Source organism: Paramormyrops kingsleyae, chromosome 15 (genome assembly GCF_048594095.1).
Source record: "Paramormyrops kingsleyae isolate MSU_618 chromosome 15, PKINGS_0.4, whole genome shotgun sequence".
Taxonomy (NCBI): domain Eukaryota; kingdom Metazoa; phylum Chordata; class Actinopteri; order Osteoglossiformes; family Mormyridae; genus Paramormyrops; species Paramormyrops kingsleyae.
In genome coordinates, this window is record NC_132811.1 from 1,225,502 (window position 1) to 1,251,457 (window position 25,956).

Genomic DNA, 25,956 nt, shown 5'->3' on the forward strand with positions numbered 1-25,956 from the left:
GTGCTTTCAAAGTAGGACTGTCGGAAATATCAATAATCGACTAATCTACCGTTTAATCTGATGATTCATCAAGTAATTGTTTACATATATTATATTATATCAGGCTTGCCAACTTTAGTCAGCTGAATGGAGTGAGATTTTCAATCCGGGACAAGTCTGCACATGCACACGCATTTACATGTTTGTAATGGTTTTATTACCTTGTAAATAGTCTGTTGGGTTTGCAAACTACCCCAGTGCTTTTGAGGTAGCTGATTTTAGGTTTATAATGGAATGATATAGATCTGCCGCAAGATTCCTGCGTGAGTCTGAAAGCGTGAGAGTCACGGCAGATGCATGAGAGTCTGAAAGCGTGAGAGTCACGGCAGATGCATGAGTCTGAAAGCGTGAGAGTCACGGCAGATGCGTGAGAGTCTGAAAGCGTGAGAGTCACGGCAGATGCGTGAGAGTCTGAAAGCGTGAGAGTCACGGCAGATGCATGAGAGTTGGCAACCCTGTAATATAATATATGCCTGGCAGTTGGTGCAAGGCAGCAACCGACCAGCCATTGCAGGGCGCATAGGTACGTCAGTTTACCCACTCTAGCTCACTTCAGTTACATGTTTTTGGACAGTGGAAGAAAATCAGAGAATCCAGCGAAAAGCCACAAACACACAACTCTCCCCCCTCCGCCGCACACACGGTAGTGTGCCTGGACAGTATTGCTTTACTCACTGAGCCTCTGCACCACCCTGACAGGCGTGCACGACGTGTAATGTTAATATCAACGTGGCATTTAATGAACATGCAATCATCACATCATAAGAAATGCGATTGTCTCCTGGGATCAAATTGTAAGACAGGCTAGGCTACTCTGAGAGGCTAAATGGCAGTGACATTCTAAAAAGCTTGACATGAACAAGCTTAACGTCGCTAATTGTTCCAAAACACTGACCAGTAATCACCAGATTTCTCTGACATGTCTTTGGCTAACCTCAGTTTGTTGGCTGGGTCTGTCAAACCTGAATGTCTGAGATGTATTTGCATTACAGTTGTGCTGCGGTGATATTTAAGTTCTGCTTTGCAATACTGACAGTCAACTGCATTTTCATTAACTTTTAATGTGAAGTGCTTCCACATTTAATGTTGCTTTCTCTCTTTATCTGGACACTCGTCCGCTATGCGCTGTCTTTTTTCTGCCATATTGCAGAGTAATCGATTAGGAAAATTTTAATTAATGCTCTTTAATAATTGAGTTTCATCAAGTTTAATCGAGAAATAGTGACAGCTTTATTCCATTCTTGTAATATGTCACACATACTTGCTTGTTGCTGTACTCGAGACTCTGTTTTAACTGCAGTATTAAGTGTTCGATATTTTGGGTCTTAAAATATTACTGTTCCTTAATTTGTCTTTTTTTTCAAAAGATGAACTGTCACAACTCAGACTCAGGACGTTCTGTCCCAGCACTGCTGGAAACGAGAAGCCTCAAAGCCAAATGGCGGTCAGCAGGAACCATGACTGGCCTGTACCTGCGGGCCGCTGACAATCGCAAAGAGAGAACCTACTGCATACAGCCCCCATAAAACAAACTTCTGACAGAATCAGCATCCCTATACACAAAAGCAATGATGAGCACTACTTACTGCTCTGCTTAAATATTGTTAGCTCTAATTGAACCCAGCCAAGAGCAGGCTCAAGTCCCTGATTAGTAAACCAGGGGCAGATACGACATGAACAGCAACTGGATGTATTTACTTGGCATACACAAAGCAAACCGTGATAAGATTAAATAAAGATGAACCTTATTGATCCCATGGGGAAATTCTTTTCTGTCTTTTTGTTGCAGTTGATTCCCATGAACCACAGGATGCAAGCAATAAAGCATGTAACATTTGAGTGTGGGATGCTCTATTATTGACCTGTTTCTGTTGGCAGGTAAATGCGGAGCCCAAGAAGTTAAGCCATGCTGGGTCCAAGGCCTCCCTCTCTCAGAGCAGTTACCCGTTCTCTGAGATAGCCATGAACAGCTGCAAGTACAATGGGGGCGTCGTGAGACCCCTGGGCAGCCTGGGGGCGTCACGGCGAAACCTTGCAGAGCTTGACTCAGAGACACAGCCCCTCCAGACCCTTCACAGCTCCGGCCTGGAGGTGGTGGTCTCCAAGGGTAACGGCGATGACCCAAGCAAGGTGTCCAACGAGAGCCTGGCTAGAGAGGGGGGCAGTGCTCCACAGAAAAAGAACAAGGACATCGGCTACAAGCTAGGCCATCGGAGGGCGCTCTTCGAGAAACGCAAGCGACTGAGCGATTACGCCTTGATCTTTGGGATGTTTGGGATTGTTGTCATGGTGACTGAAACAGAGCTCTCCTGGGGAGTTTACACTAAGGTAAGGGATGACACCTCTGATTGGTCAGTTTTGTCGTATGTCATAATAAGACTTTGTAAAAAATATTGAAAACTTCAGTGCTGTTTATAACATTACTAACAAGGAAATTTATTTGAAACCAAAGGCTGTCAGATATTTCCTAATCACCTTTACATAAGCTGTATTTTAAAACTTAACCGCTTACGAAAAAGATGAAAACCAAAACAGGCATGACAGTAAATAGTCTGATTTTATAAAAAAAAAAAAATCATATTTCAGAATGTTAACACCTGTACTCTCATTTCGCAGCCAGCATTTATACTGATTGTGAAATGCATTTCTAACTAACCTAATACTAGTCTTACATGGTGTTATATTGTAATATTATGAAGAAATTAAATTGTTTTACTGAGATTTTAAGTTGGTGATATGTTTGAATTTGGTATTAATTAGCTGACTGTCAGCATCTGTTATACATTATCAGCCTTTGTATTGTATTATAGGGCTGGCATCTGTAACGGCTGATCGGCCTACATCAGGGGTCTTGCGGAAAAAATTATCCTCATTTCATTGTATCTGTTAGGCTAATTGTTGGGAATTCTCATAAATCTTTTGAACTTTGAACAGTTTTATTAAGTAATTTTGACACTTTGACAGTTGTCAGTACAGTGTTGGTGTGGGTTATATTGTAGCTTCACACCTCCAGGGTCTTGGGGTCGAATCCCATCCCATTTTTTCAGTTCCTACGAGGAGAAACTCAATGTCATCTAAATCTGTGAATGCAATCAAAAAATTAAAAATGCCAAAAGTTGTGTATTTTGTTCGCTTACCTTATGGTTAAGGTTGTCATAGTTTGAATTAGGGTTATGCCCATAGAATGAATGTGAGAGTCCCCACAAAGTAGTAATGTAATAGTACACAAAAATCATGGTTCGGTATGTACCATGGTTTTGTAATCATGTTTCGTTATGTTTTTGGTACAGCGGTGATAAAAGAAACAAAAACAAAACATAAATTGTTTTTTTTTTCATTGTTAAGCAATAGTTTACTGAACAAAATATGACTGTCATTCTTAAATAAAGTCTCTGTCAATACTGCTGCAACCTACAGAGCCCAAAAAATACTTTTTTGAAATACTTCTGCGTTCCCACACAATACTTCTGCGTTCCCACACAATACTTCTGCGTTCCCACACAATACTTTTGCGATCTCACTACCCTTGCCCACTTATTTACTGCAACATGACAGCAAGAATAAACTTTAACAATGCAGACGTGCTGTGTCCATTCACCACCATTGACCACCAAGACAGCTGGGCTATTGAGCGTGAAGTGCACACATGAACACTGCAGTATATCACAAACACTGAATGTTAATGCAGCCCGGAAACTGCATATAAAGCTAACTTTACTGAAGTGTTGGAGTTAAGGTTCAAACTCGGACCTTTCCGGAATATTTCGGTATAGATCTGCATATCCCCACATACCTCACCAAGCGAGTATACCAGGGGGCTATACCCAAAAGTGGGTTCGGGTTTAAACCTTAACGATGACACCGTGGTATAGTCAGCTTTATATTCAGTTTTCCGGCTTTAATATCTTTCAGCACAAGCAAGCATCACCCCTTGGTTTTCTAGGTTTCTTTACGGGCAAATTTTAATGAATATTGCAATGTTTGTGTATGCATGTCATGTTCAGTAGCCCAGCTGTTTTGCTTATGCACAGTTACTAGCGGTGAATAGACACAGTGCAATTATTAATAAATACTTAATCCTTAAAACAAACTTAAATGGATAGTCTAGGTTTATACTTATTAGTCCACTAATTCTTTTGTAATTTTCTTAGTACTTTAAACGGACACAGTACAGTTATTAGTATCAGAAAAGTATAATGAGGGAATGCAAAACTATTCTAAAAAATATATATATTTTCTTAGGGGCTCTGTAGCATCCTACTAATAAACTAAAATTAAAATAAATATTCTATGAAGTATATAAAAATAAAATAAATGTCCATTAAGGTGCACATTTAGAAAATTAGCTGTACGTGTTCTGTACTGTATTCACGTTGGCAACTTACAGATTCATGGTAGAACTGTGCAATACAAATTTTGTTTAAAAAAAAAAATACAAAGCATAACAAAATAAATATCCATTATGTTGCTGCATATTAAAAACATACCTGCACTGCCCCTTTCCGAATGTTAACACACAAACACACAAGGTTCTGCATCTGCTTCATTGGTTTGGTACACGTGCCGAGAATTATCGGTACAAATACGTGTACCGTTACACTCTTCCACAAAAATGTACTATATGGAGAAAAATATTGGGACACGCCTCTTAATCACTGAATTCAAGTGTTTCATTCAGACCCATTGCCACAGGTGTATAAAATCAAGCATCTAGCCATGCAGTCAGGTTTACAAACATCTGTGAAAGGATGGGTCCTTCTGAAGAGCTCAGTGAATTCGAGTGTAGTACTGTCTCTGGATGCCACCGTTGCAATAAGTCTTCCCTGCTAGATAGTCTATGGTCATCTGTACGTGGTATTATTGCAAACTGGAAGCGTTTAGGAACGACTAAGTGGCAGACCACGTACAGCAGCAGAGTGGGGTTGCCGATTGCTCAGGCACATAGTGCGCAAAAGTCACCAACATTCTGTTGACTCAGTAACTGCAGAGTTCCAGACTTCCTCTGGAACTAACTCCAGCACAAAAACTTCACTCCGGGAACTTCATGTAATGGGCTTCCATAGCCGAGCAGCTGCATGCAAGCCTCACATCATGAAGTGCAATGCCAAGCACTGGATGGAGTGCGTGAAGCACGCCGCCACTGGACTCTGGAGCAGTGGAAATGTGTGCTGTGGAGTGACGAATCACGCTTCTCTGTCTGACAGTCTGATGGACGAGTCTGGGTTATTATGGTATGGGTTTGTTTTTCAGGGGTTGGGCGAGGCCCCTTAGTTCCAGTGATGGGAACTTTTAATACTTCAGCATACCAAGACATTTTGAACAATGATGTGCTTCCAGCTTTGTGGGAACAGTTTGGGGAAGGCCCTTTTCTGTTCCAGCATGACTGTGACTTTTATTTTGTCATAAAAGTTATGTACTTATAGTGCATATATATCGTGTGTGTGTGTGTGTGTGTGTGTGTGTGAGAGCGAGAGAGTGGGTATACCTTGCCTTATGGGAAAACAATGTCCCCACAACGTGATGAATACCCGTTTTTTTCCCTTATGGGGATCAGTGTCCTGGTCCCCATAAGGAAAAACTCGATTTAATAAAAATCTGTGACTGCAATGAAAAAACTAAAAATGCAGAAACACCTGTATTTTGCTTAGTTACTTATGGTTATGGTTAGGGCTGTGTAGGGGTTAAGGTTGTCATAGTTAGCGTTAGCATTTTTCCCCATAGAAATGAATGAGCGGTCCTCATAAAGATATGAGGTGCGTGTGCGTGTGCGTGCGCCCTGGGATGTGCTGGCGTCCGGTGCAGAGCTCCTCACAAAGCAATTAGAATATATTGTCTTGCCTTGCCAGGTCTTGCGTTCCTGTGGCATGTAAAAGGGGCATGCAGTAGGCATAATATTAAAGTGCTTTCTGTTTTATCGGTGTCCTTAGTTCAGTTTCAGGTTGTGACTGTAGTTCATGGTGTTTCAGTGACTGATATCCTGTCTCAAAAGATTTAATAATAATAAATGTTTAGAGATGGGACGTTAGACGGGGACGATAATCGCTGGATCATTAGTGCTAAAGCAGTGCAGTTCTGTATTCATTATAGTGTAAATTAAAACAGGATATGGTGTGCCAGCTTTAGGGGGCGCCCTCGCTGCCGTCACAGGAGTGGGGGGGGGGGGGAGGTGTGCAGAGGGGGTTCTCAAGCAGCCAGTCAGTGGAGGAGAAGGAATGCACAGACTTCTGCAGAGCAACATATTTTACCCCCATAGTTTGAGAGCACATCGCACAGGCAATTACCGCCTCATCTGGGACTCGGCAGAATAATTTGTCACACGTGCCGGCTCTCCCCCCACACGTCGGCCGATAACAGGGATAATTGTGCGGCCACCTTACCATTCGTGATGATTCTGTATATGCTGCGCTGTGAATTACTGTCACTCATCTGTTGATCATGATCTGTTGCTTCTTTTTGGGGAAAGGTTGCAGGTGAGACATTTGGGTGGATGACACAGAGGCCTCACAGCTTAAGCCAATAAGGTTTGCTTGGCCGCTCGTCCCAGGGACACGCGCAGCTTTTCTCATGGTCGACACCTTTTCTGTCCTCCTCTTAGCCATTTGCCACCAGGTGACAAGGGTGCGTCCCTGGTACACACAGAAGAACAGCATGGGTGACAAGCAAGGGGTGTAGAGATATCCGTCATTATTACATCCCGTCTAATTGTCAGTTCTGGCAGTGTTCGGTGTCTTGTGGGGGCATTCCCAGATTGGACTGTTTTTCCTATAGGTTCTGTAACATATTATCTTGTTGCCTTCCATTAAATTACTGCGGAAGGAAATAATTAATAGCAAAGCCACGATAGGCTTATGCTTTTATGCAGCCAAAGACAACGATCAGTTGCCACTATGTACAAATCCAGCACATAAATAAAAAATAGTAATTGTCTTTACTACATGATTCCAATTGCCGTGAGAGCAGTTAGTAATGCACCTAAAATGGCTTGGAGTTGTAGATGTGACAGGGAATTAAGTCACAGCCATCTTTACTGCCTCTTTCACCACCGCCGTCACGGCCATCTTTGACGCCATCACGACCACCATCACGACCGCCTTCATGGCCGCCTTTGCAGCCTTCACCACCACCACCACCACCATCATGACCGCCTTCGCTGCTGCCTTCACCACCACCATCATCATGACCGCCTTCACTGCTGCCTTCACCACCACCATCATGACCGCCTTCACTGCTGCCTTCACCACCACCATCATGACCACCTTCGCTGCTGCCTTCACCACCACCATCATGACCGCCTTCACTGCTGCCTTCACCACCACCACCATGACCGCCTTCACCACCGCCATCATGACCGCCTTCACTGCTGCCTTCACCACCACCACCATGACCGCCTTCACCACCGCCATCATGACCGCCTTCACTGCTGCCTTCACCACCACCACCATGACCGCCTTCACCACCACCATCATGACTGCCTTCACTGCTGCCTTCACCACCACCACCATCATGACCGCCTTCACTGCTGCCTTCACCACCACCACCATCATGACCGCCTTCACTGCTGCCTTCACCACCACCATCATGACCGCCTTCACTGCTGCCTTCACCACCACCATCATGACCGCCTTCACTGCTGCCTTCACCACCACCATCATGACCGCCTTCACTGCTGCCTTCACCACCACCATCATGACCGCCTTCACTGCTGCCTTCACCACCACCATCATGACCGCCTTCACTGCTGCCTTCACCACCACCATCATGACCGCCTTCACTGCTGCCTTCACCACCACCATCATGACCGCCTTCACTGTTGCCTTCACCACCACCATCATGAACGCCTTCACTGCTGCCTTCACCACCACTGTCACCGCCGCCTTTACAGCCGCCATCAGGACCGTCTTCACTGCTGCCTTCACCACCACCATCATGACCGCCTTCACTGTTTCCTTCACCACCACCATCATGACCGCCTTCACTGTTTCCTTCACCACCACCATCATGACCGCCTTCACTGCTGCCTTCACTGCTGCCTTCACCACCACCATCATGACCGCCTTCACTGTTGCCTTCACCACCACCATCATGAACGCCTTCACTGCTGCCTTCACCACCACTGTCACCGCCGCCTTTACAGCCGCCATCAGGACCGTCTTCACTGCTGCCTTTACAGCCGCCTTTGTCACCATCACCGCCCCCCTCAGTGATGGATATGAGCCGAGCAGTAACAGCCCCCAAGTGAGGATGCCTTCATAAGATTAATGGGCTTTTTTAAAAAATCATTAGAGGGCTTTGTATGTGTTTTACTGACCTGTCCAGTCCCCTTGTCCCTAACCTCCTGGTTGCACATGTGCGGGCATATAAAATTCAGTAATTCTCTTTTTTAAGACAACGCAATCTCAAATACAAGAAGGCTCTTGGGCAAATTAGCTTTTAAGTTGAACCCGTTTTAAAATACGCGTCTGTCATTTTGATACATCCCCCATGTGACGCTCCCAGGCGTCGAATCTGTGGCTTTCTGCCATCCACTGTGCCAAGTGGGCAGCTGGGGATGGCCTTCCTCTGCATCCATTTTCCAAACGCTTATCCAGCACAGGGTCTCGGAGGGTGGGCAGCATGGGTTACAGGCATGGCGGGGTGCCAGCCCACGGCAGGGCACGCCGAATGCCGCGAGGCGGCCATCAGGCTCCCGCGTGTTGCTAGGCTCGGTCTTTGCTCTGAATGGACATGTCGCCGGCTGTGGCGGGTGGGTGACTGCAGCAGGCTGCTTCCAAACAGCTGGCATCCTGGCACGCGCTGGCATGCGCCACGCCACAGTGCTCGGCCCATTTACTCTCACAGATGCACAGCAACCCCTGTTATTAATCTCAATTACACACGTTTGCGCCATCGAGCTGCATCTGAAGGGCCGTAATCAAACTTCGCCTTTGGCAATTTTCTTCTTCTCCTTATTTTAAAAGGAATCATTTGTTTGACTCCTGAAGTTTTTAAGATTTCCATCAAGGGCAGTGCCTTCTGTGGCCTGGTTATCTCTGTTTGTGTGGCTGTCCTGCCTCAGTATTTTACATTTTGTGAAGAGACACAGCAAGATTGATGGTTTGTCAGCAGAGATAGAATTTAAAACATTACAGGAAAAAAGAAAAAAAAATACTGCAGGACATGGTTTAAGGAGCTGAGGCTACTGCAGTATTAACTGTAAGATTGTAATATGTGAGGCCGTATTTACGGCATGTGTTAATTTTCCTCTCTCCTTTTCTCTCTCTGTCTCCCCCTGTTATTCTGCAGGAATCTTCATACTCATTTGCACTGAAATGCCTTATCAGCCTTTCCACTGTTATATTGCTTGGTCTCATTATAATGTACCATGCCCGGGAAATCCAGGTGAGTGTATATCTGAGAGTGCTTATGCTGGAAGGACACGATGGAACAAACTGTATAGGGATGAGGCTTGCACACTCAGTGGACTGGGTCACCAGTAATTAATTGCTTCTGTAGAATTACCACTGAGTAATAATGATGACCAAAATTGCCCAAGTTTTCAGAGGTGCTTCAGTGTCACAAAAAATGTATTTTGTGTAGTTATTTTATTGCCGTATATTCCTGCTTAGTGACACTGAATTGATTCCAGTGCAAAGTCAGTGACTTTCAAGAAAAGGAAAAGGGAGATTTACGATCACATTAAACACTGAGCTGTTAACTAATTAGCCTTGTTAAACGAATGATGATCTTTCCTGCATTATTCGCATACAGATGATACATGGTTGTGCAAATTTTAATTTCAGATTGCAATTCCTTTCAAATATTTGAATGACTGACACACACACACACACACACACACACACACACATATATAATATATATAATATATATTTTCCTGTGTGTGTATACGTGCATATGGAGTGAGTATATATGAAGTATCCTTAATTCTGCTGGGTACTTTTTAAATGATGCACAACACAGAGTACAGAAATAATAATGATAATTCAGGAGAAATCATAAAGCAGATGGTAAGTAGTAGAATGAAATCTCCCTGGATTTGTGAACTTTGACATACTTCCTTAATCTCCTATTGATGAGCTGCTAATTCGGCTGTTTCCCCCCATCGCTCGTCTCATCGCCGCAGCTCTTCATGGTGGACAACGGGGCCGATGACTGGAGGATAGCCATGACATATGAGAGGATCTTCTTCATTGTACTGGAGCTGCTGGTGTGCGCTATCCATCCCATTCCAGGCCAGTACGTCTTCACCTGGACCGCCCGGCTGGCGTTCACGTACACGCCCTCAGTGGCCAATGCCGACGTGGACATTATTCTCTCCATCCCCATGTTCCTGCGCCTCTACCTAATCGGCCGCGTCATGCTACTGCACAGTAAGCTCTTCACGGACGCCTCGTCCCGCAGCATCGGGGCCCTAAATAAGATCAACTTCAACACCCGCTTCGTCATGAAGACGCTCATGACCATCTGCCCAGGCACTGTGCTGCTAGTCTTCAGCATCTCCTCCTGGATCATTGCTGCTTGGACAGTGCGCGTCTGTGAGAGGTACGTCCTTCTGCAACCACAGCCCCAGAAACATGCCCCGTGTTCCTCTCAAGGCATTATGGGTACTGGTACTCAGCTCCCACCGTGAAGGCAGTTGGCTTTGCTTTTCCTTAAACATCCACGACTCAGAGTTCACAGTGATGCTATTGTGTGGGGAATGATTTGTCTGGGCGAAGCTGAGCCGTCCCCCATCCTACCAGGATCAGGATCTTCTTTACATAAAAGTTAGTGCATTATGGAAAAGGAGCTACAGGAAGCCACAGGGCATTTGCTTTTAAGAGCAAACCTGCACCCATTTGCAGTCTGACCCTGTTGTGGTTTCCTTTATAATTACTGTCATGCTCTCCTTTCTTGGATGCTTTCTTATTTTCAGTTTCTCTTTCATCTCTTTAATTGTTTTAAACCTGTTTTAGGAATGAAAGCAGCATTTTCCTTCATATATTTAAGGTAAAGTGCCTTCAGTTTGGCTTTAACTGGTGGCATTTGTGAAATTTTCACTGATAAAACAAAAGTGGGTTAGAAGAAATGAGCAGGACGAGGTGGACACCCCCGCCCTTCCGCTCTTCCCCAACCCTGCTGTCTCTGTGTGCACAAGCTTCTGGCCTCCCAAGGGCCTCCCCTGCCTTCATCGTCTCCCCTAACTTGCAGAAAACCCATATCTCCTGATAACTCCCTCCTCTTTCCGCCTCCTCCTTGTCAGTGGGGTCAGTACAAGCAGAGAATCAGGGACTTAATTTAAAGCAAACCAAACATAAACAAGTCGGCTTTCCTGCAGCCTTAGCCCAGCACCGATGGCTCAGCCATATCTCTGTGCCCTTTTCAGCCTATAAATCACAACTGTGTTTGACTGACTTATGTACAGCAATCTTAAACATTAATCAAATTACTTGTGTTTTAACAATTCTATAATCTATTTGCCATCTTTCTTTGCAAATTACAGTAATTAAAAAAGAAACCTTTTTTATCATGTATATTTTTCATGTAACACGGATTTACCAGCACTAATCTGGCATTGGAATGGGTGTGAATGTTTGTAATTGAAAGTCAAAATGAGAATGCTTCCGGAAAGGTTTTTTTTGGCTAAAATCTGATTTGGCAGAGTCATCGCGCTGCTGCATATACACAGAATCAGGAGTGACAGTGTGTGTTGCACATGACGTGTGTAGTGTTTGCTGGAGTTTACAGCTTATACTCTCACCAGGATCTGACCTTTATGAAATGGGGTGTAATTAAGGAGATAGCTGATTGGAGGATCCCGCCCTCCCCACAGGACAGGCCAATCAGTCGCCATGCATGCCAGGACATTGTTCACCTCTCGGCCCGCCTGCTAAATGACCTGTGTGTTATCTATAACTCACTGTTGTGCTTTCTGTTTCCCCACTATGCTGCACCATAGGGATAACATGTGAGTCCTTGTTCTCTAGCCATGGAAAAGCCATCATTGTACCGAGCTGGTGCCACTGCTGATCCTCGAAGTGGGGGGGGGGGGGGCGGTCGAGAGACACCAAAAAAACGAAGCATTTCAGTTTCGCATACGTGTTCTAGAAAAAAACATGTAAGCCACAAAAAAAATATTGCAGACGTTTCACAGGCGTGCTGCTGTCATTTTCCCTCCGAAGCGACGCAAACACTGCACTCGCTTGAAAAAAGGAGAAAGCGAATTAGCACCTTTGCTTGGGCGGGAGAGCAGGGAACACCGCAGATGAGAGCCAGACTTTGAGAAGCTTCTCTCTCTCACGTGGTTCGGAGCGGGAGCCAGGAGAGGGGGGTCTGCCTTTGGATCGCTATCATGCGTTAGCTCGGGGAACTTCGGTACGATTCCTCCTGCAGAACAGCATTACAGCTATGCAATAACTAGAACAGACTTCCAGGTTAACATGTATTGAAAAATATAATTAAATGTGAAGACAGGCACATATAAAAACTGAGATGTTTAGATGAAAGATAATTGTTGAATATTATGATTATAAAAACTTGGCGTGATAAACAGAAGCTTGATTTTGGTGTCTGTTTAAGCCAGTAACTGGAAGGCAGTATGAAGAGTGCAAAACAGGCCTGTTATCAGAATGAGATTCATTCAGTGCGGCAGGTTCCTGTTTTTTGGGTCACATGGACCGATTTCTGGGATGGGGTTCCGCTATGCATTCTGGCACAGCGTCCTTCCCAGACAGGCTACCCAGCTACTAATAGACTAGTGGAGTGAGGCTTTCCGTCTGGCTTGGATAGGGTTAAATCCTCAGCTGTGGTAAACAGTGCAGCGGCATGGGAGTATAGCTGCTCAGGGACGAGCCTGTTCCCTGCGGTTTTAGGGTTCTGGACCTGCAGACGCTTCCAGCCACATGAGTGTAGTCGCGCCAGTAGGCAAAGCATGTGGTTTTGGCTGGACTAGTACCTGCAGTAGGGTCTCCTGGACCCTGTTTGCTCAGCTAGTGGGAAAATAAAAGGCAAAGTCGGGAGGGGGGAGGGTCTGGGAGGTAGGGAAGTAGCCTGGGAGCTGGGAGGGAGGGAGTGAGTAAGTGGGGGGGGGGGGTTCTGGGAGCTGGGAGTGAGTGGGGGGGTTCTGGGAGCTGTGTGAGTTGGGGGGTTCTGGGAGCTGTGTGAGTTGGGGGGGAGCTGGGAGTGAGTGGGGGGGTGTTCTGGGAGCTGGGAGTGAGTGGGGGGGTGTTCTGGGAGCTGTGTGTAAGGGGGGGGGGGATTCTGGGAGCTGTGTGTAATGGGGGGGGGGGGGGTTCTGGGAGGTAGGGAAGTAGCCTGGAAGCTGGGAGGGAGGGAGTGAGTAAGTGGGGGGGGCGGGGGGGGGGTTCTGGGAGCTGGGAGTGAGTGGGGGGGTTCTGGGAGTGAGTGGGGGGGGGGGTGTTCTGGCAGTGAGGCCACAGCTTCAGCTAACCTTTATTTGCACATGTCCTCCTGTCTCACAGCCCATGTAGACCTGCTACTCTCCCCCTCTAACCGCTGCACGTTTCCATGCCAATCTTGCCTTCCCTTGTTGTCTTTCCCACTGTGAGAAAGTCTAGTACCTAGAGAGACATATCACAGTCCACACAGACTGCTTCCAATGGTTTTTAACCATTAAACACTAGAGAAACCTCAGTTGACAGCATTAGCATCACCTTCAGAAAAGCTTTGGCCTAAACTACACCGTCCCACTTCCTTAGGTTGATTCAAAGATTCATTTTTGTAGAGTTATTAATTCGTCAATATCCATCGAGTGTAAATTAAAAGCTGTCGTTGTAGCTTATATCAATGTTTGTCTCACTTTGTCTCCTGTGTTGGTGCTTAATGTGTTGACTGTTTTGTTAGTTTCCATGCTTTGTTTTTTAGCGTTAAGTTTGCTGTTGCTGGTCTCAGAAGGGCAAATGGACACATGACACAGTGTACTTGCAGTGTAGCACATATAGGTGGTAAAGATTTGAAAGACAATACACTCCCAACACTTCTGCCCTGTTTTAAAATGTATTTTAATGTAAGAGCTGAATGGATTTCAGCAACCCTGTACCATGGTGGATACTGGATAGAAAAGATGTGTGTGAAATAATAATAAAAATTACAGGGATTGGCTTATTCAGCAGCAGAATGCTGGTTGGTAGACAGATACCTGCATTAGAAAGTTAGAATTTCTGTGGTTTTAAATATAATCACAACTCTGTCATATTATTGTAGCAGAAACAGTGCTCCAGGTCTTTTGTACTGTATATAGGTGGCTCCAAGGAATCCCACTGCTGTTAGTTGGAGGAAAGACACTTAATATACCAATATTCATTTAATTTTTTATTGACCGATAATGTAATAAATTTACATAGTGTGCATTGTTATTGCTGGGGCTTTTGCATTACACATCACTGGTAATGTGATCATAATTGCGTACTTTATTCTTTGCTGGTTAGTATGAGCATAGATAGGCAGCCTTAATGCTTGTCAGTATTTATATGAGTATGTGGGGGCTCCACAGACGTGCAAGCTGCACCTATCAGAGCCAAGTCTGTTGTGAGGCGTTCTGTGGCGCTCAGTGTAAGACATGCTAGGTAACGGGTGTGTATGGGCAGACCACACATCTCTTTTCAGTGACATATCGAGGTTGTTGATGTTACGATGATGATGATGACAAAAATGTACGCTAGATGTTTTTAAGGGGCAAATATATTAAACAAATGTTTGTATTGGGCCAACCAGTATGATCCTGCTGCTGTTCTGGAAATAATAACTTCATTTAACTACCTATCATATCATATGTGTGCTCTCCCAGTACCAGCAAGCTTATTTGCATGCTGCATCTCAGCCCATAATAATGATGTATGTAGCATTATTATCATGTCTAGTGGACATCAATTTAGCTGAATAGCCTGAAGTTGCTCTCAGAAAATTTAAAAGTCAAATTTGATTACCAAGGGCCATAGCTTACGCTATTGTGGAATCGTCAATGTTTTCTTCCACCATTCAGTCTCAGAAAAGCCTCTATTTTATTTCTGAAGTACTAATGAATTTCATTTTACAGTAGGATTGTGAATATCTAGTCAAGTAACGGCGATGTTGCCTGACAGCTGCTTACTGCTGTGCGTTCTGGTTCTCTGGGTGTCGCTGACAGCCGGAAGGCCAAACTGCAGCAGCGCAGTTTGCAGTTACCCACAGACGCTTACGGAGAAGAAAGGCTGGTAAGAGAGCTGGCTTTGTCGACTCCGTATGGATATGTGTATTCTTGGATGCTTAATTATTTTCTGGAACTCCAGTATGTTCAATATGTTACTAGTTACATTTGAGTTTAGATGGACAAATGAACATGTTTAACCCATCTGTATTGTGCATTTCCTCTGGAAAGTCTTTTTGAAAATATTATTTTCTTGTAAAGGAGAACATGCCGTGATCTTGTCGTAGTGCTTTAGAACAGGGATTATTCCCACATGGTGCACTCTGGGGGCTAATTAATTGGGTCATCTGGGCATTGTACTGTCGTCTTGGTGTCTTCTGCAGATAGAGACGTAGAAATTGGGAGCACAACAACAACAGTCAGGGAGACCTTTTAAAAACCGATCTCGACGGACACAAAACCGGGCACGATTTCTGCAAAAAAAAAAAAAAAAAAAGAAGATATTGAATTGGGAGCAGGCGTAGAACTTGGGCAGCTTTTTGCCAGACGGATGCCCTAGTCTTGTTCTGATGTTACGGTGGTGCCAGCTCTGTTCCATTCCATGCCAGTGCACAGTATATTGAGAGCCTACAAAGCAATCACCATGCACATCAGACACGAATTACCACTAGCAATTAACATTGTGATATTAGTAAACACCATAAGCTTCTGAGATTTACATCTGAACTCCAGAGATATGCAGTGATTTTCAGTTTTAGCAATCTGCATACTCTATAAGTACCTCTAAGCTAGTAAGAGGTTACCCCAATGGCTAAATCTAAGAGAATATTTATGAAGTCGTTGCTCAGTTTCTTGAATTTCTGTTTATTCTCTTTGGTTCTTCATAAAATACTGTAAATAAAAGTCATTCATGTGCACATGCTACACACAAAACTTATTGTTGCTCAGAAAATTCTGTGATGGCTGGTTTGCTCCAGCTCATGAGTTATTGGCAATAACATGACTTGAAAACAAGGGCACATAATGGAGATTCCTTGTTTGCATGAATTACAAGAGCTATGAAGCTCTCTAATGTTTTGCTGGAACCGTTGAAGCATCTCAAACGTAAAGATGCTAATGAAAGGAGCTGATTGAGTGAAACTTATGATCCAGCAGATCATTAACCGTATAACAGAAAGTTCTGCCAAGACCAAAGAGACATTTTTGCTCTAGTCAGATGTTACTTCTCATTTTGATGCTAATTTCTGCATATTTTTTCAGGGAGAGTCTGCTAGGGTCAACTGAGGAACATGGAGAGGACAGAATAACACAGGCTTCTGATGATGAAAACTCGGATTCCCTTAAGGACATAGTTCTACTCAAATATATTTGTGGTATTTATTGATAGTCCAAATGTTAAACTCATCTCAATCAGCCTGTAACCAGGCTGTTAGCTGTTTGATCTGCCTAAACGCCACATTGAATATGACAATGGGGCAGGCATTTTGAATATGCTACAAAGCTCTTCAGTCTCGTGTCCAGTTCATCTGAAGACCAGCTTAGACATAGCTACTTTTCCTTGTGACCAGTGTTGTGTAGAAGTGAAGTTCTAGGTCATCGATCTCTCCTGTGTGACTTTTCTAAGGCATCGACCGCTGCAGCGCTGCATGAGACATACTTCTAAGATCCTGCCAACTGCACCAACTCTCCTGCTGTGACAGAAGCAGTCTGATGTCCATCTAGCGAGTGAAAAAAGCTTCAAAGCATTGATAAAAAACACTTAGAGAAGTTAAAATTCGAATTACAACAGTTATTTCTAAAGACATACATATGATTAAACCCATGACTAACCTTAATAACAGTTCTTCATTTCCACCATTCAAGAATCCTTGGGAGGGTAATGATTTACTACTAGTTTTCTGTTTTTTTTTTTTTTAAATTAATTTTATTTTTGCAGGGACCTATTCATACAGACTTTTAAGCTTAGTCATTGGCATGCATGCTGAAGTATCGCGGACACAGGCTTCTCATGACCAAATTAGATGAGAGACCTCTTAGTATTCAATGTAAATGGGTGGGTCCATTTTATTCATTTTGCTCTCAATATACTGTACTATTTATCAGCATGCAGGATGTGAAAATCTTTAAATGACCAGCATGATTATTATATATTACTTTTTGCATGAGAAAATGCGTTGTGCCAGTTCCCAAAAATTCACAAAAAGGTCTTTTTTGGGTCTGGGCATGAATATGAAAGTATATGAAAGAGCGTGACCATAGAGCCAGCCAGGGGTTTCCAAGCCAATATGAGATACTGTTTAGAGTTGTACTCTTTGAATGGAGATCTTCAAGTGTTATGGATCAGAAGCCAACCTCGAAAAACCACATGATGTACTTCAGGGATCCTTTTTCTGGTTGATTTTCAAATGTGTGGTCAAGGCACTTTAATTTAGAGGTGAGGTCAGTCACTGAGAGGTCTGTCTGTGTGTGTTTAAAAGTAAGCCATCACACTGCAGTGTAAGGTGGTTCTTTATCTGCCCAAAAAGGTGCTGTCAAACTCCAAATGGAAATCTGCAACCGTTTCTGTTCCTTAATGGCAGTGTCCTTCGACGAGAACTGTTTGCGAAACAGAAAGTGTTGAATTTAAGGTTCAGCTTACAAACTACTCATGCAGATGTTTCATTGTTACCACAGTATAAACTCTCTACAGAAAGCTTTCAGAAATCTAAGCCCATGCTGCTCTTTACTTGGGGGAAAAAAGCAACAGGCAAATCATTCAACTCAAAAATATGCAGTCAATTCGCTGTTATTCTGTACGACAGTATAAATATACTATTTATTGGTAAGATTCTTTCATATTGTTAATGAAGCATACTGCCATACTTCTGTTAGACGCATTTTATTTAATCTTACAACCTCAAATTGTTTTAGGTAGAACACTGTTTTTTTAGAGAGCTGGCCACCTCATTTCAGTGAAAATTCTAGAATGACTTGGCATATCTTTTGTTTTCTTTTCATTTCCTTTATGTGAAAGAGAATTGTTGCTAATAGTGCAGTGTGAAATTTTTAAGTGATTAAGTCTAATTAAAATTTCGTGCCCAGTTTTCTCCACCATATACGTGAGATAAGAATGGAAAGCCAAAACTGACAATAGCAGCAGTTCGAAATTCTCACAGGATACTACAAAGAATAGATATTTTCTGTTACAGAACAGCAGCTAATTGAAGGAAGTATAGAATGATTATGGGATTCTAGAGAGAGCAAGACAGCTGTCCTTTGTTAACCAGAGAGATAATGATGGTGTGATGGGTCTGAGCTAAGGTAGGTTTTTGTTCATTGATACATGGTCACCTTCAGTCATTTTCTTTTAATGGTTATCTGCCTGATTGAGGCTGAGTTATTGGGTTAATTGTCCTCTCCCTGTCACATAGGTAGCTAATTACGGATGAGCTTTTGCAAAGAAAGCTGTGTCAGCTCACATTTTGTGCAGATGCTGATGATATGGATTAATGCAGTGTATTAATTTTGATAGGGTCCATCACTCGGCGTGTTGCAGTTTTGGTGCGGCCATCTCTTCATAATTAAAGCAGTGGTGACCCTTCCTGTGGTAATGCTGACTGCTTTGGGTATTTTTAAATGAAGTTAGAATGGTTGTAAACTTTTACATGATAATCTGATTATATTTTTATGCATGAAATCTCTGCAAATTTCCATGGAACGTAGTTAATGTTTCTTTCTCATTTGCTTTATTTACTTCTCCATTTATTAGAATTTCTGATTCTTAGAAATGTGATTGACCAAAGCTGTCAAGACTACTTAGCTAAATTTACACCAAATGTTATGTTTTAATGTGGTAAAGGATCTTGATTAAACTTTTGAATGAATGAATTACGAATTAAATCACTATGGACACATTGACTGAGGATTTGCTTTAAGTAGTGGCCTTTTACGAGTTTTAGCAAATTGTGTTTGAACTAATGCAATAAGTTTAATCTTTAACAGTTTGCCAAACAGAATAGAACCATCAATCTTCAGCATATTTTGGTTTAATTATTCAAAGTTTAAAATGAGTTCAAGTAATTATTGCCAGCTTTTTCTGATTATTGAAAATAAAGAACATATGATGCATTTCTCATTTTGTGAGGGGAAAAAGGCGTCTCTTGTAGCTTTTCACAATTGTAGGTGTCTACAACTAAGAAATGGTTTATAGTTTGCCCTTGACAAATCAGTTTGTTTTAACGTGATGTTAATTATGTGATTCATTCAATTAACAGCTTAATCAAGCCTAATTTATAGAAAGCTGGAACAAAAATGGTGTGTGCACATTGTGCCATGATCTGAATAGGGAATCACAGGTTTAAGGGACCGGTTATTAAACTGCAGAATTAATAAGTCTCCGCAATTAACTTAACAACACCGAATTGTTCCACGTCCAGCTAGAGATTTCAAATTAAATCTTACTTCAGAGAGGAAAAGTCACTAATGTACTTTGGCTTCTGTACAACTACAAGCAAAGCCATTAACTGGAAAGCACAATTATCCTAAGAGAAAATCAAACACTGTTTCACATATCGACTGTTTGAAGGTTCATATTTCAGGCATATGAGTGAGTGTGTTTGAGGATACAATTCATACTCATCAGTTTATTTTAAATATCCAAAATATTTATTGTTTAAATATACGCCATTTTGATAGGTTCCTGAGGTAAAATTTTAAAACATATTCTCTCTCTTCCTCCATTAGCCTTTTCTGTATTTATTTGCATTTACTCATTTTTTATACGTTGGACTCTTCACATGTGATTCCAAACGATCTCGTATGAATATGGGAGGTTTCTCACTAAAGCTTTTCTGAATCCTTACACTAAACCCAGTAACAGTGCAGGTTCCACCACCGCGCCGGTCGCGGCCTGGCTTTGAGGCCATCCTCCAACCTGCCATTTATATTCTGCTCCTCTTACTGGGCTTCGCCTTGTTCTTTTCTGTTTCACTGCTTCAGGTATCATGACAAACAGGAAGTGACCAGTAACTTCCTAGGAGCCATGTGGCTAATTTCTATAACCTTCCTGTCAATTGGATACGGAGACATGGTGCCTCACACATACTGCGGGAAGGGTGTGTGTCTGCTGACTGGAATCATGGTACGTTCCTCTCTCACCCCTGAGTGTCACAGAAATGGAAAAATATTGAACATTGAAACATTTTGAAAATGTCTTCTTAATGCCACAGTCACCTTTAAACAGCTTTATAGATAAAACTTTATTCTTAAATATGAACGTGTTTACAGTAGGGCCTGTTCCTGTGACTTCATAATCACGTTCTTATACTGTAATACCGAGATTAAACAGAGGGTCTCCCACAACTTTATGATTTCAAATCCTCAGCTGACCATGAGTCGGCTATTAAAAAATTGTGATCTGGGTTTATGGTGAAATGCGTCCTGCTATCAAACTGTCAGCTACTGCCACCACACATGAGACACAGAGCTGGTTAAGGCAGCAGATGACGGTAAAAACTGAGGATGCAGTTATCATATTTATATGCTTTAATTTCTCGTTAAATGTAACATAAAAGCTTGAAAAACAAACAGAATAGATTTATTCTTAAATGCATGTGTAGGTCTGTCTAGAAAGACTTACTACCATTTCCCAGAAATATATATATATATATATATATATTGTCATTTATCATGCTTCTGTTGTCAGTAGCATTTCCAGCCAGAAAGGAAATCTAATGCCAGGTGTTACAGATACTGCGCAAGTGCACTGTATTATGTGCAGTGGCTGTCATGCAGAAATAATACAACAAACCTAATTTTGGACTAGTTTTGGCAACCCAGCTGGTATATTGCAACAATTAGTTATTTAATACTTCTGTGGACGGACATGTATCTTACGTTAAGTTTTCATTAAATTTGCTGTTTATCCACATATGATGTCAGCAAGTGTGATCCTTCCATGAGTTTGCCAAACACAAGACGCCTTGAATGTTGTTTTTTGTTTCTTTTAATTCTCGTGTTCCACTGTACGCTTTCAGCTCTGAACCCCTTGATACTTGAATTTGGCCCTGGATCAATGGAAAAAAGATGTTTCTAGATGTTTGTAGGTGTAAAGTGATCTGTACTAAGCTAAGCTTGTTGTAGAGTATCATCTCCTTCTGTTAAATCAGATGAAGGCACATTAATAATTGAGAAGACGCACCCAGATGGCGTGCAGTATGTGACACAGAGAGCAGCTTAAAGGGGGAAAGGCTGTAGATCATGCCCACAAGCTCAGAAGAGACAAACTTAGTAATAATCCAGGGATAAACCTAACAGTTTAGTGTTTATTTACAAAGTATTATATTATTTTCTTCTATACAGTTTGGTTATGATTAGGTTTTGATCACTATAGTTAAGTTTTGATCGCTGTATGAAATATCTATATATATTTACACTACAAAATGGTTGCAGAAGGTGCCTTAATGTGCAGTTATGCTGATGTTGGTATACTGCGGCAAGGTTACAGTCTACATAGGTACACTGCTGTAACCTTACTGTAACATAAAAAGTGGAAGGATATCATGTTTGCTAAATAAGGTCGTCAGCTAGATCCAGATAATAATGAGCAATAGAATAAATGAAATGATGGGACATAGAAAAACCACAAAATCAATAATAATAATAGAATGTGTAGATCCTGCTGACTGTTGTATTGCAGACCTGGACACCTGACGCTCACGACTGGGCGTCTTCCACCATATCTGGCCAGTTCAGCATTAGCTGTTTGGTGCTGGCTGCTGTAGAAACCCAGGCGGTAAACTTTAGCGTAATATGTGAAGGCTTCAGATAGCGCCGGACGAGAAGCCGTACATGCACACCATGGAGCCGCGTGGCCGAGGCCTGCTGTGTACTGGCAGTGTCACCGTCTGCCTCGTGTTTCTCCCAGGGGGCGGGCTGTACTGCCTTGGTGGTCGCTGTGGTGGCCCGAAAGCTGGAGCTGACCAAGGCCGAGAAACACGTCCATAACTTCATGATGGACACACAGCTCTGTAAACGCGTAAGTAAACCTTAGCATGAAAGGCTTTCACTCATAAAACATCTCTCACTACATATACGTGTATTGCTTTGTGTAGTTTGAGGACTACAGTCATAGGATTTTATATCATTGAAAAAAAATTGTGTGGAAACTGTAAAATCAATGAAAACATGAATGAATACTGTTTACATATAAACAGTTATACCCACAGCCATAAAACAGTATGAAATATATTTCTCTTTAAGAACTATACATAAAAATACTCAAGTTGTCAGTACATAAAAAGGACATTTTGAAATTGTGAATATGATATGTTCCTGTTTCCCAAGAAGGGTTTGGCTGCAAGTTCAGTCTGTGCTCAGTGCAAATGTCTGTTTCTGTGCTGTGACTCAGGTCAAAAACACGGCTGCTAATGTACTCAGGGAAACATGGCTAATCTACAAACACACCAAGCTGGTGAAGAAGATTGACCATGCCAAGGTGCGCAAACACCAGCGCAAGTTTCTGCAGGCAATTCACCAGTAAGTACAGTGTGCTGGGAGACATGCTTGACTGCTCAACTGCCCATCTGGATTTCTGACAGCCTGTCAAATTATTATACTACACTCTTATACTCATACTGTTATATTATACTGTTATGCTCACACTTTAATACTTATACTGTTATGCTCACACTTTAATACTTATACTGTTATACTCACACTTTAATACTTATACTGTTATGCTCACACTTTAATACTTATACTGTTATGCTCACACTTTAATACTTATACTGTTATACTCACACTTTAATACTTATACTGTTATACTCACACTTTAATACTTATACTGTTATGCTCACACTTTAATACTTATACTGTTATGCTCACACTTTAATACTTATACTGTTATACTCACACTTTAATACTTATACTGTTATACTCATGGTATTAATATTGATTCAACATTGACAATATTGCCAGTTATTAGGATAACATTTCTTGAATTCAAATTCCTGTTTAAACAGAAATAAACTTTTAATATTCTACAGAACACAAAATAACTCTCTAAAATTACTGTCAAATGTAAACAGAATGCTGATTGTTAACTTACAGGGTGGGTTGTCTGTTTTTTAAATCCCATTAAGTTCCACCAGTATATGTAATTTCTGTTACCTGCAGTTTATGCGTTTCTGACACCTGTTTACCTCAGTGCAATTTATGGGCTTATTTCTGTTTTCTTGTCTGTGCGGTTGTGAGTAACATAAAATAATGTTTTTTTTCCCCACAAGAATGTGAAATGCTGCAATATTCGTAAGGCAGAAAAATCAGCAACTGCACAGGTAGCCTATTATATGGCTGCTATAGGGACAAAAGGGAGAAATTGCTTAGAACATTACTAGGAGACCCAAACGTGCTCCTCTTTTCCAGCGGCGAAATGTTGACTTCTTGTTGAAGTGTTTGACGTGGTCTGCATCCAAATCCCAGTTCTTAAAAAAGGCAATTAATCCTTTCCGGTCTTCACCTGTGTAGTAAAAAGTGTAACACTTAACCTGTTTTGTCCAAGTTGTGGGTTCTTAAACTTGTACTGTGTTCTGTCTTTGTTTTGCTTATTCACTGCAGAGCTCAGAAGTAAGTTGCGTCTTCTGTTACCCCTCTCCTTCCCTCTCTCTCTCTCTCTCTCTCACTCTCTCTCTTGTCAGTGTGACCCGGATATGATTAATTTGCATGAGGTTTGAAGCTGGATGCTGATTGGATTGAGAGTCTGTCCTTCTACCTTTATTAATTCCATTCTCCGAATGGAATGACAAAACCGCAGCAGTGCTCACGTGGTGATAGTCGGGTGCCTGAGCGAAATAAACGAAACAGCATCTCTTAAGCTTCAAATGAGTCAGCTTGCTCCCAGAATCCATTCATCAACAAGCTTCTCCAGATCTCCATACCAGGAAGCACTAGTTCTTCCCCCAGCCCTGGAAGCCTGAAAATCTGGTTCACAACTCGAGGAAGGTCTGTGCATTTATTAAATTGCCATTCGTACTGGACTGATGCACAGATGCCTTCAGTCATCCATGTAAAACGTGAACACACTTGATAATGCTGTCGAAGGGCCATTTTTGCTGATGTATAATATCCCTTTGTCCTTATTGAGCCCCCCCCTATTGTGGGGGGCCCTTACAGCTATTCCACTTCATTTTATTCCTACAGTCAAAATGTTTCTGCTGAACATATTAATTTAGCTTTAGTGCATTTGGACTGGAATTTAATGGAGCCGTATAAAAATCCTTATAAATGTAAGTAAATGCGAGCCTATGGCTTTTTGGGCATCGGTGTGGCACAGGTGGTCGTCGTGGACGTGTGCGAGGCCGCACTCATGTGCACGACGCTATGGAGGTCTGGCTCAAGCGAGACGCTGACTAGGTCAGGCCCTCCCAAACTCCGCGAGGAGGTTTGGGAGCTCATTGTGAAAAGTACAGCTGCGGAGCAAGTGACAGGAGGGCTGGGGCAAGGAGAGGGGCGGGGGGGGGGGTCCTGTATCATGCAGCATGCAGGGCGAAATGGCAAACCAGGGGAACATTGGGGGGGTTTGCTTGCCTGATATATTTGCATTTCAAAACTCTTGTTAACATTATCCAATAAACCAGAGGGCAGAGTACTGCCAGCAGCCTGCTGCATGTAACTGCTTATGTCTTGGGTGGGGAGAAATCTGCTCTCTCTCGATCGCTCTGGCACTGCGCCACACTCCAGTGAAGGTGGACCCACTCCGCCCTTAGCCATGCGGGGCTGCTCTGGACTACCTGCATGTCTGTCCATGCCTGGCACCGTTTCCAGTAAATGGTGCCCTTTGCATTGTGTTTTTTTCCCCTGAGTTTCTCATTTCTGATTGATTTGATTTTATTATTTATCTTCAGTGGAATCATGTGCTCTTAGTTGCTCCGAGTTTGTACCTGGCTTTACTCCTACGCCACGCAGCCATCTTTCAAGTTTTCTTCTCAAGTTGCTGTTTCTGATGCTGGTGACTTTCAGGAATGTTATTCTTTCATTTTTGTATAAATACATATAAATGTTATTTTTCCTTTATTAACAGGGATTATCGTTCTTTTTTTTTAACTCTGCCCCACTACCACCTTTTAACGGCAGGAATGACTTGCTTTTTGCTAACAGACCCTTGGTGAGGGGGGGGGGGGGGGGTACGGGGCTTCCATTTAATGGTTTCTGGCCATGTGGTGACGGGAGGTGAATGTGCGATATTACGAACCACACTTTTGGAGGTAGGCAGGCTCTGAAGTAGCTCAGCTTAGCTCTGGTGTTCCATCTCTGACCATCTCTGAGTCAAGAGATCTTGAGTGACAGACTTAAGATTGTAGGTACCCTAAGTATGGGAAATCAAAGATAGGAACCATGCATTACACAGACAATTCTGCACAAAGCTACTGGCCTGCAGGTCACTGTGCTTTTGTCTTATTTAGGGTGTATTACATGCCATTTGATTTTCACAAAGGGATTCACACATCTGTCTTTTGCTAATCAGCCTTTTTTTGGGGGAGAATTGCTGTCTTCGGAATTCTTTTGGTGAAACATTTAAATAACAGTTAATGGGTTGTATAAGAAGTCGTCAGCCGTATGTTAGTACGTTAGTAGCAGCACATGCACCTAGGATACTTGTGGATGTCCAGTTAATGTGTATCTCCTCTCCTTTCCCTGTTAATCTCCATCATGGTGTCCTGACTGCAGCTCCTCACGAGCCGCTGTACTTTAGCACGCTCTTTAGCTGCGGGTTATTGGCAGTGACGACTTCTTCACGTTTCGGTGTCTGGCAAAGGGAG

The 25,956-nt window shown here is 42.7% G+C and overlaps 1 protein-coding gene across 9 annotated transcripts in view; it reads left to right on the forward strand.

Moving 5' to 3' along the window:
• kcnn1b (potassium intermediate/small conductance calcium-activated channel, subfamily N, member 1b) overlaps positions 1-25,956 on the forward strand; it is a 61,773-nt gene that overhangs the window by 28,065 nt on the left and 7,752 nt on the right. For 6 of the 9 annotated variants that reach the window (XM_023843990.2, XM_072699813.1, XM_072699814.1 and 3 more), the window contains exons 2-7: positions 1,918-2,367; positions 9,322-9,417; positions 10,160-10,578; positions 20,138-20,279; positions 22,065-22,175; positions 22,548-22,675. In XM_023843990.2, coding sequence (XP_023699758.2) covers positions 1,918-2,367; positions 9,322-9,417; positions 10,160-10,578; positions 20,138-20,279; positions 22,065-22,175; positions 22,548-22,675 — 1,346 coding nt within the window. Of the gene's footprint in view, positions 1-1,917; positions 2,368-9,321; positions 9,418-10,159; positions 10,579-17,061; positions 18,461-18,671; positions 18,747-20,137; positions 20,280-22,064; positions 22,176-22,547; positions 22,676-25,956 lie in introns of those variants that run through there. The other 3 variants (XM_072699809.1, XM_072699815.1, XM_072699816.1) reach the window with 3 other exon arrangements.